A 13,839-nucleotide genomic window follows, 5' to 3' on the forward strand; every position below is an offset into this window, starting at 1 on the left:
CTTTAGTTACACCGACTCCTAGCCCATCCCTGTTTGCGGAAATCAGTAAAAGTTGTCAAGAAAAGTTTTGCAACGGAAATCAAGATTTCGACTTGAACATTTTATCCGGGACAACCTTTCATACCCCACAGCAATCGAATTCAGCCCTATTTGAAACACCGGAAAGTTTGTGCTGCTCCTAAAAAACGAAGACCAGAAAGCAACCTGATGGATATATTTGATATTTAAAACTAAAACTATAAATATATGCGTGCTTTAGATTGCTCAATAGTTATGTATATGACATTCATTCAATTGTGTATCTGACATTTATTAAATTGTGTTGATTGCCTTTGTACAATTTTTGATATAGACTTAATTCACAATAAAGATCTTCAACCTTTTCATAAGGAATTGAACAAGTTCAAACATGTCCCAAAAGGACACTGCACTTTGAGGAAATTGTATTTGGTTGAGCAAGGTCATTAAACAAATAGGTTTAATTAGGTGCTTCATCAAATAGGTGCTTCAGTTAGGTTTGCAGTGAAAAGCTCTTGTTTGGAGGAAAAGTTTGCAAAAAAAACTTTGAATATTAAGAGCGAATCTAAAATTCAACAAAAAGTGGTTAACAACTGAAATTGTCATTCTGGTGGTTTTGTGGTAAAACAAGGAGCTTTTGCCAGCATTGAAATTCCAGTGAGATTGGTCCAGTGTTTGTTCTTTTACTGTTTTCACTAAACAAAAGTTTAAAACTTTCAAACTTGTGTTCTTTGCATAAATATTTTGACCGTTTTTCTTGAAATCAAAAAAACTTTTTTTTTGCTTTAATCAGCTGAAACTCATGATCATCCAAGACGAGAGTGACTTAGCGATGATTCCAATGAGTAGTGTGCTATTGATCGCTGTAACAGGTACCATATTTCTATCAAAAACAGTCTTTTTTTCAACAATTTTTACAAAAATAACAAAATATTTTTTTGTAATGATCCGAAAGCAATAAAAAATTTATCTCAAATGAACGGGGATAGGCTCATACGATGGACAATTGTCCCCGCTATCAAAGATCTCAGAAGTTCCAGGTTAAAAAAGTTACTGCAACATGGTTTTTTTGCATTTTTTCTTTTGTTATTTTAGTTAATCCCTCTTAATCCCTAAAAGTGAAAAAATGCCATTTTTTAACATGGAGACATTTTTACCCTTACTAAACAGAAGTTTTTCTGTAATGGGAACTTGTTAGAGAGCTGATGAAGTAACATACGTATAACGTTTTTCTTTATTCTTGGAGAAAAAGCCTAATCCCCTTAATCCTTTTGATCAAAAAAATTGAAAAATTTAAAAAAAGTGATGTTTTCTTTCAATTGTTTACACAAAAGTTTCATATAGGAACACTCCATCAACAAAGAGGTCCTCCTGTGCTTCTCAGTCATATTTGCCAACACATGAACCCCTGGTAAAGTCCTTTATTTAGAGGTTAAAGTCTTCTGAAAAAACTCGGCTTTCGATGCAGTTTCAACTGATGTTTCCTGATAGCCTTGGTGACTCCAGGACTTGTTTTCTTGTATGATATGCCTTAATATAGACCCTTAGTGTAGATGCCTTTATATGCTTCTTAGCATGCATGCTTCCGCGACATGTAACAAGAACTTTATCAATTTCGAAATTTTCAACTTTTACTAAAGTTATTTTTAATTGTATAATAAAACAATAAAAATGGAAGGTACGTTCAATCTGCATGCTTTTTAAACCATTTTTTGGTTGTTTAACTTCTGTCTCTGCTTTGACTGAGTGTAGTCATTTTTAAGTTTGAATTTGATTTTTGGCGCGCTTTCAAGTTTACTTCAATTTGATTGGCTAATTTCAAATTCAAATTTGCGCGCGCGAACTTTCAAACTTTGCACAGCATAACAGTGAGCTCAGATTGAAATCAGCCATATTTGAAAACTCTTGCATTAAGAAACCGTTTGTTCAAAATTATCTTGAAAATGCCAGAAAAGTGTAACTTTTGTGACAACGTTTACAGCAACAAATGTAACCGTGCTCGTCATGAACGCACTGTTCATGCTGACGAGAAAGGTATACCCGTATATCGGTGTTCCATTTGTCCAGTTACTCGCCGTCAATTATCTGAAATTCAAAGTCACCTCTCTGACTGCCATGGCAGATTTACAAATCTTTGTCATTATTGTAATCTTGCTTTCAACGACAAAAACTCGTTTAACGAACACATCAGAAAACAACACGTGTTACCTGTTCTTGACAACTCGAGAGTTGTCAATCCAATTGTTCATCAACAGGGACAACAACAACAACAACGACAACAGCAGCAGCAACAACAACAACAACAACAACGAGGTACCCTCACAGAGTCAGCCTTTAGAAAGAGTCTCCAGTCTTATCGTATTGTAGATAGTAACAACACCGTTGGCCTTCTCGATTTCATGACTGCTCAGAGAGATGAAATCAGTGACATTATAGAACAAAAAACATTGAACGAAGGTCCACAAAAAGTTCAATTCAGTGCGAAACTATCACTTCATAAAGAAGCGCGCGACAACGGAGAAGCATCGGACATTGATATCTACGCCAATTCAGAAATGACACCTGTTCATCATCAATTGTCTGACGAAACGTTTTTTCACATGGTGGAAAAGATGCTCACTGTCCTCTTCGTATTCGCATCTAATGGAAGTGGTTGGATTCTTCAAAAAATTCTGTGGGTTGATTTAAAATTCGCTAAATTTTCGCCAATACGTGGTTCATCTTTCATTGAGCTGCCCCTCTGTCTTCGTAATCAACGCTTTTTATTGAATATACGCAACCATGATGATTTCCAATGTTTCAACTACTGCTTCACCGCTTGGTACCACGAACTGCACGGACCCAACTTAGCTGACCCTTCACGAGACATTAGAACACAATTGACTAACCCGGCTACATACAGGAAACCTGAGGCTACCAAACCCCGCGGTGAGTTTTCTATGCCAATGGGCTTTCACGATATTCATCAGTTCGAAATCATGAATGACGTGCAGGTCAACGTGTTTCAACTTTCAAAAGGAGACCTCCTTCCTATGTACGTCTCCAATAACAAGAACATTGCACCAACGATGGATCTTCTACTCCTGTTTAACGAAGATGTACATCATTATGTTCTGATCAATAACCTCATTAAACTGGTATGCACTGTGAAAGAAAAATAGTTCACAAACAATTTGCGTCTTTGCAGGAACTGTTTTGCTTTTTCCCACTCTGAAGAGCAACATCAAGTTCACGATGATGCATGTCGAAACCATGCACCAGCAACAATAAAGATGCCAGGCGATGATAAAAATTCTTTCCGGTTCAAAAATTTTAAGGCGCGATGGTTTGCTCCATTCACTATTTACTTCGACTTTGAGTCGTTTCTAATGCCAGTCTCATCTTGTCCAGCTAATCCGGACGCATCTTCAACTGAAGTTATCGAACAACACATACCCTCCGGTTTTGCTCTGACTTTGATTGAGAACGGTTTTTCAACACCAAAAGAATTCGTTATCGATAGCTCCGAAAACTGCATGACAAATTTTATTAAAAAGCTACATGAGATGGCGCGAGAAGTATACTATGCAAAGAGACGATTTCCAGTATATTTGGGACAACAAGTGCCAAATCGAAGTAGTACAATTGAGTGTTGGATTTGTGAAGAACCTTTCGGACCCGAAGATACGAAAGTGTTTGACCATGGCCACCACCGCGGAGATTTCCTTGGTTTTGCTCATGAAAAGTGCAACTGGATAAGACGCACAATCAATTTCACTCCCGTAATTGGTCACAACATCGCTAACTATGACCTTCACCACGTATGCTTGGCACTTCGCGAAATTGAACCAACAACAACAATAAGCGTCATCCCATCTACAGATGAGAAGTACATATCGATGACGTTCGGTGTCCTAATCAAAACAGTCACGGGGAGAGATGGAAAAGTCAGAAAAATTTACGAATATTTACGCTTCATCGATTCTTTCAAGTTTTTAACTTCATCCTTAGAAAAGTTATTTGCTAACCTGCCCGCTTCGGCTTTCGCAATTTTCGATTCAATGTTCGATAGTGACCAGTCAGCTGATGCTCTAAATTTGATTAAAGAAAAAGGAATATACCCCTATTCGTACATGACTGACCGCTCAAAGTTCGCAGAAACAGAACTTCCTCCACTCGAGAAGTGGAAAAACAGCCTAGACAATGGAAAATTGCAAATAACAGAGGATGAACTGCAAAAAGCAAAAACTGTTTTTGATACTTTCCAATGTTGTAACCTTGAAGGATATCATAACTTATATCTGAAGTGCGATACACTCTTGCTTGCGTGCGTGTTTGAAGAGTTTCGGAGACTGTGTATGAACACATATGGACTGGACTGCGCACATCACTACAGTGCCTCAAACCTTGCTGGTGATGCATTTCTTAAAATTTGCCGGGCCAATATTCAATTGTTGACAAATAGGGAACATCTGGAAATTGTTGAAAATATGATTAGAGGAGGTCTCGCATCGGTGTACGATGAAAGTTACTTCAAGGCGAACAACAAGTATATGGAGAATTACGACAGTGCGCTCGAGTCGACTTTTGGTTTCATGGTAGATGCTAACAACTTGTATGGTGGCGTCATGAAAACAGAGCATCTACCTGTTGGTGACTTTTTGCTGGTGGAAGTCCCACTCGAGCAGGTACTCAATACACCAACAGATTCTCCCATAGGTTACATCCTTGAAGTAGATTTGATGTACCCACACAATATACGAGACCTCCATCGTGATTTCCCTCTCGCGCCAACAAAAGAATTAGTACCCGATGAGTGGTTGAGCACTTACCAGAGAGAGTTGAAGTTCAATGTCAACATGCCGCGGTCATCTGTCCCCAAGTTACTACAAACAGTTACGGACAAAAAGCGGTACACGTTCCATTACCGGAATCTTCAACTTTATGTACAACTTGGTCTGGTTGTTGACAGAGTACATCGCGTGCTCCAATTCTCGCAAGAAAACTGGATGGAGCCCTATATCAGATTAAACACGGAAAAAAGACAGACCGCGCGGAACAAATTCGAAGAAAATTTGTTCAAACTTATGAACAATAGCGCTTATGGTAAAACCTGTGAGTCAAAAAGAAGGAGAATGAAACTTACCTTAGCGCAGAATGCAGATCAAGTGCTCCAGAATGTCTCACGCTTTACCTTCAAGACATTCAAAATTTTCGGCGAAAATTTAGCTGCTATCACGCACGACCCAAAGAGAATCTATTGGGATAAACCAACAATTGTTGGCGCGACAATTCTAGAATTAGCTAAATTTCAAATGTATAGGTTTCACTATCATATAATGAAGCCGCATTTTGATTGTCGCCTGCTATATTCTGACACAGACAGTCTTTTATATAAAATTCGATCTGACGATTTTTACCAGGATTTAGCAGCAAAACCCACTATTTTGTCAGAGTTTGATTTTTCAAATTATCCTAAGGAGCATCAACTTTTCAACAACAACAACAAACTCGTCGTTCTCAAATACAAAGATGAATTCGCCGGAAAACTCATCGACGAGTTTGTTTCGCTGAAGCCGAAGTTATATTCCATAACTTCAACAGGTAAAACAGATTTATGTTCATTTATAACTTTGGTGTTAATATGGTTAGTCATTATCACACATACATCACACTAAACTTTAAGAGAAGCAAGCAAGCATTTCTTTGAAAAACTTTCTGAGGACAAATTGATAAAACTTCTCGCAACTTTTTTGTATTTAGATTCCCGAAAAATCTCTGCAAATGGTGTTATCAGAGCTGCCAGGGAACAATTAACGCACCAGAAATACAAAGACGCTCTGTTACTCTCATCCACACTACGAACACCGAACAACAGAATTGTGTCAGACCGTCACGTTCTACAGACTGTTTCAATTAATAAACTGTCCCTGAGTCCCTTCGTTGACAAACGTTTCATTCTTGAGGGCGGTATTAAAACTTTGCCGTACGGTCATGCCGACGCAATTGAAGCCACTGATCTTGAAAGTGATCCAGAGTGGGATGCACCAACGCAAGATGAAATTGAGGATCTCTTTGGGGAAGAATGGGAAACGGATAATGAGTCGGACAGCACGCTCCCTGCCTCCACTGAAAATTGTCAACCACCCGATCCTGCCCTTGAAAGTTGGGAGCCACCTGATCCCGGATTCAACAGAATAATAAACGAATCAGACTTGGATAGTGAGGATAATGTCGATTTCGAGGCAGTAATTGACGAAGAATCTCCACTCAATTGTCCATTCATAGATTATGAAGCTGTTGAATCTGAGGACGGAAGAGAAATAACCTATTCGGAGGAGGAAGAAGCAATACCACCGCGTAAAAGGGGGCGACGCACATAAAAACAGCAATTTTCAGTCTTATTTTTACGTCTGTAACTGTTAAGATTGTGTTTTAAGTCTTATATTCCAATTAAAACTGTTTAACCTACTCTATTTTATCCCCATTTGTATATATTTTCCCTATGATAATTCAAAACATTTAAATATTTGCATTTTTTCCTTCGTTTCGTGCTAATTTTGATGTAATTTTTTGTTAAAAATGGCTCAATTTTCGTTCAAAACCCATTTCAAAGCTCTAACCTACCCGTGCTTAACACTGGTTTCAGAAATAACGCTTTTTATCGTGATTTGTAACCTTTCGATTGTACAGATTTTGTTTTCAGTTTTGGTTCAATTTCTCAACCCAAGTTTGTGTTGTTTAGCTAAATTTCAATTGCTAGATTTGAACAAATTGCGTGGTTTGGTTCTACAGTAAATTCACAGTTTATATCCAGTCTTTCTGATAAGTCTAAATATTTCACTCTTTGATAAGAATAAATTATTCCCTCAAAGGAGGGGGGAAATGTTTGGGTAATAATTCGGTATAAACTGAATAATTTCTTCAAAAGCGGGAAATGGAGGGGGAATAGGTTTGGATAATAATTCGGCGGTCCCTGCATGTAAAAGGTTGGGTTGTCCTATCCCATGCAAAAGGTTGGGTTGTCATAGCGCATGTAAAGGGTTGGGTTGTCCTTCCCAATGCAAAAAGTAGGGTTGTCCTCAGGACAACCCTATCTCTTACATGGGATGACAACCCCCCCCCCCCCGATCTTCCATGGTGTAAATGTTACTACTTGCATGTGTAATTTATGTGTACGTATTTTGTATGTGTTTGCAATGTATTTTGTATGTATTTTGTATGTCTGTAATCTTTGCGTATGTAATGTACGTGTATGTAATGTATGTTTATGTAATGTGTGTTTATCTGATGTATGTATATCTAATCTGTGTACGTAATTTATTTGTATATTATTTATGTTTACGTAATTTGTATGCGTAATTTATGTATGTAATGTATTTGTTTCTAATGTATATGTTTGTAATGTTTGTGTTTGTAATGTTTGTGTTTGTAATGTATGTGTAGGTAATGTATGCGTATGTAAATTATGTGTATGTAATGTATAAGTATATAATGTATGTGTACGTAATGTGTTTCTATGAAATGTATCTATTTAATGTATGTACCATGTAATATGTGTGTTTGTAATGTATGTTTATGTATGTTTGTATGTATGTATGTAAGTGTTCATATATGTAATTTTTTATTTATGCAGGATGGAGCAGTGGAAGCGCTCTGTGCTCATAACCCAGAGGTTGGTAGATCCAAACTATCTGCTGCTCTATCTTGTTTCGAATTATTGCATGTTTATGTATGCATGTATGTAAAACAGTTGAAATATGCATTTAGGTTGTGTGGTGTGGAGCCTTGAGTTTTTGCGTGTAGGGGTGGGATGGGGTGTTGGTGGGGGGAGCGAGTGTGTGTTGGTGGAGGGTTTAGGGTTGCTGTGTGTTGGTGTGTGTATGTTTGTGCGTGACGGTGTTTTGTTTATGTTAGGGTTACGTGTTGGGGGGAGGGTTCTGTTTGGGCGTTGTATGTGTGTGTATGTGGCTGTTGCGCTTGTCTGTTTGGATGATGTTGATGGGTGATGTGTGTGTGTGTGTGGTGAATGTAGTTGGGTAAACTATTGACATCTGTTTGAGTCTCAAATTTAACAAAAATTTCAGGCCCCCATTTTCCAAAAATTGTAAGTTCCCCCATAGTGAAAATTTGGATTTCCGAAAAAATTGTTTCCAATAATTCTTTTTACTCCGTTGCATGTTGTTTATCACACACAATTTTTGTCTCACACCTCATTTTGATTAAAACCTCGTAATCTTCAAGTTTTTTTAGGCACAATTTTCCAAAAGGTCTCCCTATAGAGTGAAAATTTGAATTTCTGAAAAAAAAGTGTTTTCGATAACTTTTTTCACTCAGATGCATGTTGGTGTTTATCACTCACGAATTGTGTCTCGCACCTCATATTGATTCAGACCTTCTCATAATCTTCTCTATATTTTTAAGACCCTTTTCATGAAACAATTTTTCAAGCTAAGGTCCCCCATAGAGAGAGGCGATCATTGTAAACATTTTTTGTTTGTAAAATTGTTGCTTGAAATTTTTGAGATTTCAAGAGACCTCTACGCCGTGGACTTTTTGCGTGATCGATTTGTTTTAGAGCGATTTCGTTTCAGGTTTAAATCAGATTGAATGGAAAGTTTTTTGACCATGATTTTTGTATCCTTTGTGAGTTGTTTTTTGTGTGTTATTAACCGCCCTGATCTTACCAGCCGGCTATATTAGCGGCCGTATTTTTAGTACTCGAAGAGAATTGGAGAAGTGTCTTCATTAATGGGTTTTTGATGCAGGAAATGAAACACCTGAAACAAAGTGAAGTGGTTTGAGTGTTAAAAAATTTGTCGACTGGAGTGAAAAGAGTCATTTTTGTCATGCAACTGTTTTCTGCGGGAGCAAATTGATGTGCAATAAAATTTTCTTAGCGAAATTTTGGTCGACGTGCGGCTTTTTCAAGCAGATTTTTTGCGGTTTAAAGATGGGAATGTGCTTTGTTAATGATTTAAAAGGGTGTATTGACGGTGTTTTCAAGATTATTAATAGCCGCCCATTAGTGCGCTCCTATTTTTTTACGACGTCGAAAAAAAATTTTGTTCTACCTCATTTTGCCGCTTTGTCGACAATTTGCGTGATTTTTTTTTGTTTTTTTTAAGCTAGTTTCCTTCTTCGCGCATTCTGCTCAACGTGCTTTTGAACAGCAGTTGCTCAGCCAAGCAATCTAAAATGAACGGAATCATAAGCATGAAATCGGAATAGACACGGGATAAATCCTTAAAGTCAACTTTTAGATTCCGCTACTTTGTCTTATAAAGTCTTGTTCTTATAAGTGTTAATAACCATCTCTAGTGCTTATTGGTATTGATACTAGCCCCTGTGTCCTCTCACTAAGAAACATGAGTATGCCCATCTACAACATAACATCAAAAATAATTCGCACTTTAAAAATGTTTTTGTACAGAAAAATGTTTTTGTACATGTTTTTTTTTTTCAATGTTTTCTGTTCTTTCAATCCCAATGGGGGCTATGGGAATCAATAGTGGCTATATTTCTGCAATCTACTGGGTATTTTTATACATTTGTAACCGTTAGTAGTTTTCTCTTTTAGGTGAACAATACGAATTTGACCTATGCCACGCATGTGGAGGCAGCACAGGCTCTCAAGTCGGCAGGCCAGACTGTGACATTAGAATTACGCTACAGACCAGAAGGTTAGCGAAACCGTGTCATATATATGCTAAAACCGCCCTACTGTAAAAGTTCCTCAAATAGGTCTTTCAGGGGTAAATAATGAGTTCACGTTTTTTTTCAGTTTCTCTAATTCTTAGTGTAAATTTATCTCTGTCCCTGTTCGCTCTATTAAAATCTTAACTCATTCGACATATTTCAATATAAAATTATTATGCAATCAGTGTCATTTTCGCATATGCACGAATGAAGCAATGCATTTGCCGTAACTTAAGCCTTTGTTCTGCAGAGTACGCAAGATTTGAAGCCAAGATCCACGATTTGCGTGAACAGATGATTTCATCAAACAATTCTGCTGGAGCTGGTACATTGCAAGCCGCGGAGAAGAAGAGTTTCTACGTACGGTCAGTGGTTTGTTCCTTTTGTCCTATCATCAATTGTCCCCTCATCGTCTCCTCAGGCTGTTGTTGCGCTCCTAATTACAATTCAAAGACTTTCTTTCTCAAATTCAAAGAAGTTCCTTACGACTTCAAGAAGAGTATTGGAGCGTCTTTCTGATCGATAATTTTTGTAGTGTATTTAGAAATGGCTGTAAAAGTCAATGGCGCACGTGAAAACGTTAGGTGAAACGGCTGAAGGAGTTGAAGAGCTAAGAGAGTCGCTTTTAATAGCCGCCCTTATCTTCTCAGTCGGCTCTTATAGCGCTCCTATTTCTTACAATCCAAAGAATTTGAATTGTATTGGTGCTCTGTCTTTTTAATCTCTGTCCTATAAGTAACTAAGTGATGATGAATGTATAATAGTAAATAAACAGGGGTAAAAAGAAGAAAAGGTATATTTCCTTATGAATGGTTTGATAATATAAATAAATTAAACAATACCTCATTACCGCCTAAAGAATGTTTCTATTCTAAATTAAAACGAAGTCATATAACTGTTAATTATTATCAACAAGCATTAGATGATTGGAATTATATGGGATATGAAACATTTTAAGGTAGATGTATTTGAAAAATTTAGAGGAATGTGTTTAGAATAAAATGAGATTGATCCATGTTATACTTATTCAACTCCTGGGTTGACATGGTTGTGCGGTTTGATTGATACTATTATTGAGCTTAAATATTATCAGGAAGATACAGTTGCTAATTATGATACTATTCAAAGTAGTATTAGAGGTGATTTATCAGTATTAGGTAAGTTTTGTTGAATGTAAATATTAGTATTGATCCTGAAAATAAAGGTAAAGAAAATTATCTCAATTACTATGATTTCAACTCAATATATTCATCCGCAATGTTTCAACGCTTGCCTACTGGTGAGATGATTGAATGTAATGAAAACAGTTTTACACCATTTATTTATAATACTGGATACATATATACTATTTATATTAAATATACTGAAGAGTTAAAAATATGAATAAGAAATGTCCATTCTCTCTAGATGAGACTACAACTAATATGAATCTGTTCAACAAATATCAAACTCTAAATATGGGTAAATATAAACTAAAGGAAATGTGAATGTTGAAAAAACTCAGATAAAAAAGATTGTTGTTGATTGTGAAGTGTTAGATTGGTACTTAAAGCATGGATTAAAATTGGAAGATATTATAATTAACGGTAATTTGCACTATGAAAAGAAACCATGGTTAAAACCTTATATTGACTTTAAAATTCGGAAAAGAAATGAAACTAAAGCTAGCTGTGATAAATTTTGATGTATTCTTTAAAATAGTAAGGCATTTTATGGTAAAACTATTGAGAACGTATACAATAGACAAGATGTAGAAATAGTTAATGATAGTGATATATTTTCTGAATTATTTGAGAATATTAATTTTAAATATAGTGTACCATTTAGTGAAAATCTATTTGCTGTAACTAAGAGATAATGTTAAGTTAGATAAGTTCAATTTTATTGGATTTGTAATAATAAAGCTAAGTTGTTTATGTATAAATCAGTTTATTGATTAGTATAGATTACTTTGAGAAATAATTAGATTGTTCATATCACTATACAGATATTGGTAGTATATTTTGAAATTTATTGGTAGTACTTTTGGACAAGAATTAATTAAAATTAGTGGTTTATTAAGTTATACTGAATTTTAAATTTGGTGATTTCGGTTTAAAAAATTGTTAAAAATTCGTGAAAGGGTTATTTTTTAATTTTTTAATTAGTGATTTTAGGTGAAAATAAAAAAGTTAAAATTGCGTTAAAAACGCTGAATTTTGATTTAAAAAATGTTAATAATAGGCTATTTTAGATAAAAAAAATTAAAACAGCAACAGAGCGTTGTGGTGGGGGAAGTCATATACACATTACTTATGTTAATGGTCTTAGTTTGATGTTTATCTAAAAATGATAAATGTCAGTTTTTATATTGTTCAATTTTTTGAATTGTAATTGAGCCATTGTCCTGCTATTTTTGTCAATTCGCTTTACCTGATTACCTAATTGAAATCAGAATTTATTTAACGCATTATGGTTAATACGGCCAAGAGTCAGTTTGCATTACGTTATAACAGTTTATTACAGCGAAATAAAGTTGGTATTGCTATCAAGCTTAATAGCCTTCAGTTTAGAAGCTGATATTAGCGGAATTTTCGAGTGTACCCGAAAATGTACACCATATTAAAACATATTAAACTATATTGGAGAGAAAACTACCTTCTTCCCTTCTTCTGTTTCAATTCCAATGTAGGTCGAGGTGGATAACTGCGGTTATTTGACGACAATCTACCGACTATATTTGAGAATTCCTTTTCCAGAGTGTTTGAGAATTTTAAAGTTGTTAATTATTCTTTTTATCCTCAAAGCTGTTATTAATAGCCGCCCTCATCTTCTCAGCCGGCTATTATAGCGCTCCTATTTTTTACAATTCAAAAAATTTGAATTGTATTGGGGCGCTGCCTTTTTGTTAAGATCTGTTCGCACATTTTCATGATTTTTGGTCACGCCGAAACAGGAAGTGGAGTGAAAAAGCGAGTGGTTTTGCGGCGTGAATTGATTTTGCTCTAATTTTAAATTAGAGTGAGAAAACGGTGTTTGAACAAAAATTCGCTTTCTCGCTAGTGGTTTTTTGTTCACATAGGGCAATTTCACTTTGGTTTTTACTGTTTTTAAAATTTTTTGGATTGGTTTTTAATTGCTCTCAAACGAAGTTTGTAGCAATTATATTAGTCCTGTCGGTCTTTTTTTATGCGATTTTTCGCTTGACCAATTTTTCGTCTGACGCTTTTGACTTTTCGGCCTCAAAAACGGGATAAACAGGTAGCGCCCAGCGGGCATTATGAGCTCTTAGAGCCTCTCAGGTCTGTTTCAGCTCAAACTGTCTTGGAGACTTATACTTATACTTATGGTGTGAGGGGCGGTTCTTAGAGGTTGATACCTCCCCCTTTGTTGACCCCCCACCCCCACTATTGGCTCCACCCCCCCCCCCCCACCGCGCTTTTGCCCCCCCCACCCAGTGCTGCCCCCATCAGCCCCCGGTGCACCCCCCCCCCCGTGGCTAGCTACTGACCAAGCCAACCGCTCGCCGGTCGTTTGAGAGCAATTCGCCCGACGTTAGTCGGTTATGTTTTTTATAAATGGTTTTCGCAATCCATTCATAATTCATTCCAGGTCTAGTTTTTCTGTTTAGTCAATGAAAATTCTTTGAATTGTACGTCAGGACTTGTCCTGCTATGTTTTTTACAATTCAAAGAATTTGAATTGTAGTGGGGCGCTGTCTTTTTTTTAAGATCTGTTCACACATTTTCATGATTTTTGAAGTCAAATTGGAGTAGTGATTTTGATCACGCCGAAACAGGAAATGGAGCAAAAAAGAGTGATTTTGCGGCGTGATTTTTTTCGCTCTAATTTTAAAGTACAGTGAGAAAACGGTGTTTGAACAAAAATTCGCTTTATCGCTAGTGGTTTTTTGTTCACATGCGGCAATTTCACTCTGATTTTTACTGTTTTTTCGAATTTTTGGATCGGATTTTTTTCTAAATGGTTTTCCCAATCCATTCACAGCTCATTCTAGGCCTAGTTTTTTGTTTGAATTAAATTTTCATTTCTCGCTAGTGGTTTTTTTGTTCACATGCGGCATTTTGACATTGATGCCGCTTTTCGACATTTTGCGTGAAATCTTTTTGACTTCTCTAGGGTAATTTCTCTCTTCTGTCATTCTGC

At 36.4% G+C, this 13,839-nt stretch overlaps 1 protein-coding gene across 1 annotated transcript in view; it reads left to right on the top strand.

Annotated features, from left to right (window-relative positions):
* The first annotated feature begins 9,569 nt into the window (after window positions 1-9,569).
* The window catches only part of LOC142358609 (disks large homolog 1-like), a 40,528-nt gene continuing 36,258 nt past the window's right edge, over window positions 9,570-13,839 (top strand). The window contains exons 1-2 of the mRNA XM_075410051.1: window positions 9,570-9,680; window positions 9,947-10,061. Coding sequence (XP_075266166.1) covers window positions 9,991-10,061 — 71 coding nt within the window. The 5' untranslated portion in view covers window positions 9,570-9,680; window positions 9,947-9,990. The remainder of the gene's footprint in view (window positions 9,681-9,946; window positions 10,062-13,839) is intronic.

Source organism: Convolutriloba macropyga, chromosome 2 (assembly GCF_964194025.1).
Source record: "Convolutriloba macropyga chromosome 2, txConMacr16.3, whole genome shotgun sequence".
Classification (NCBI taxonomy): Eukaryota; Metazoa; Xenacoelomorpha; order Acoela; family Convolutidae; genus Convolutriloba; species Convolutriloba macropyga.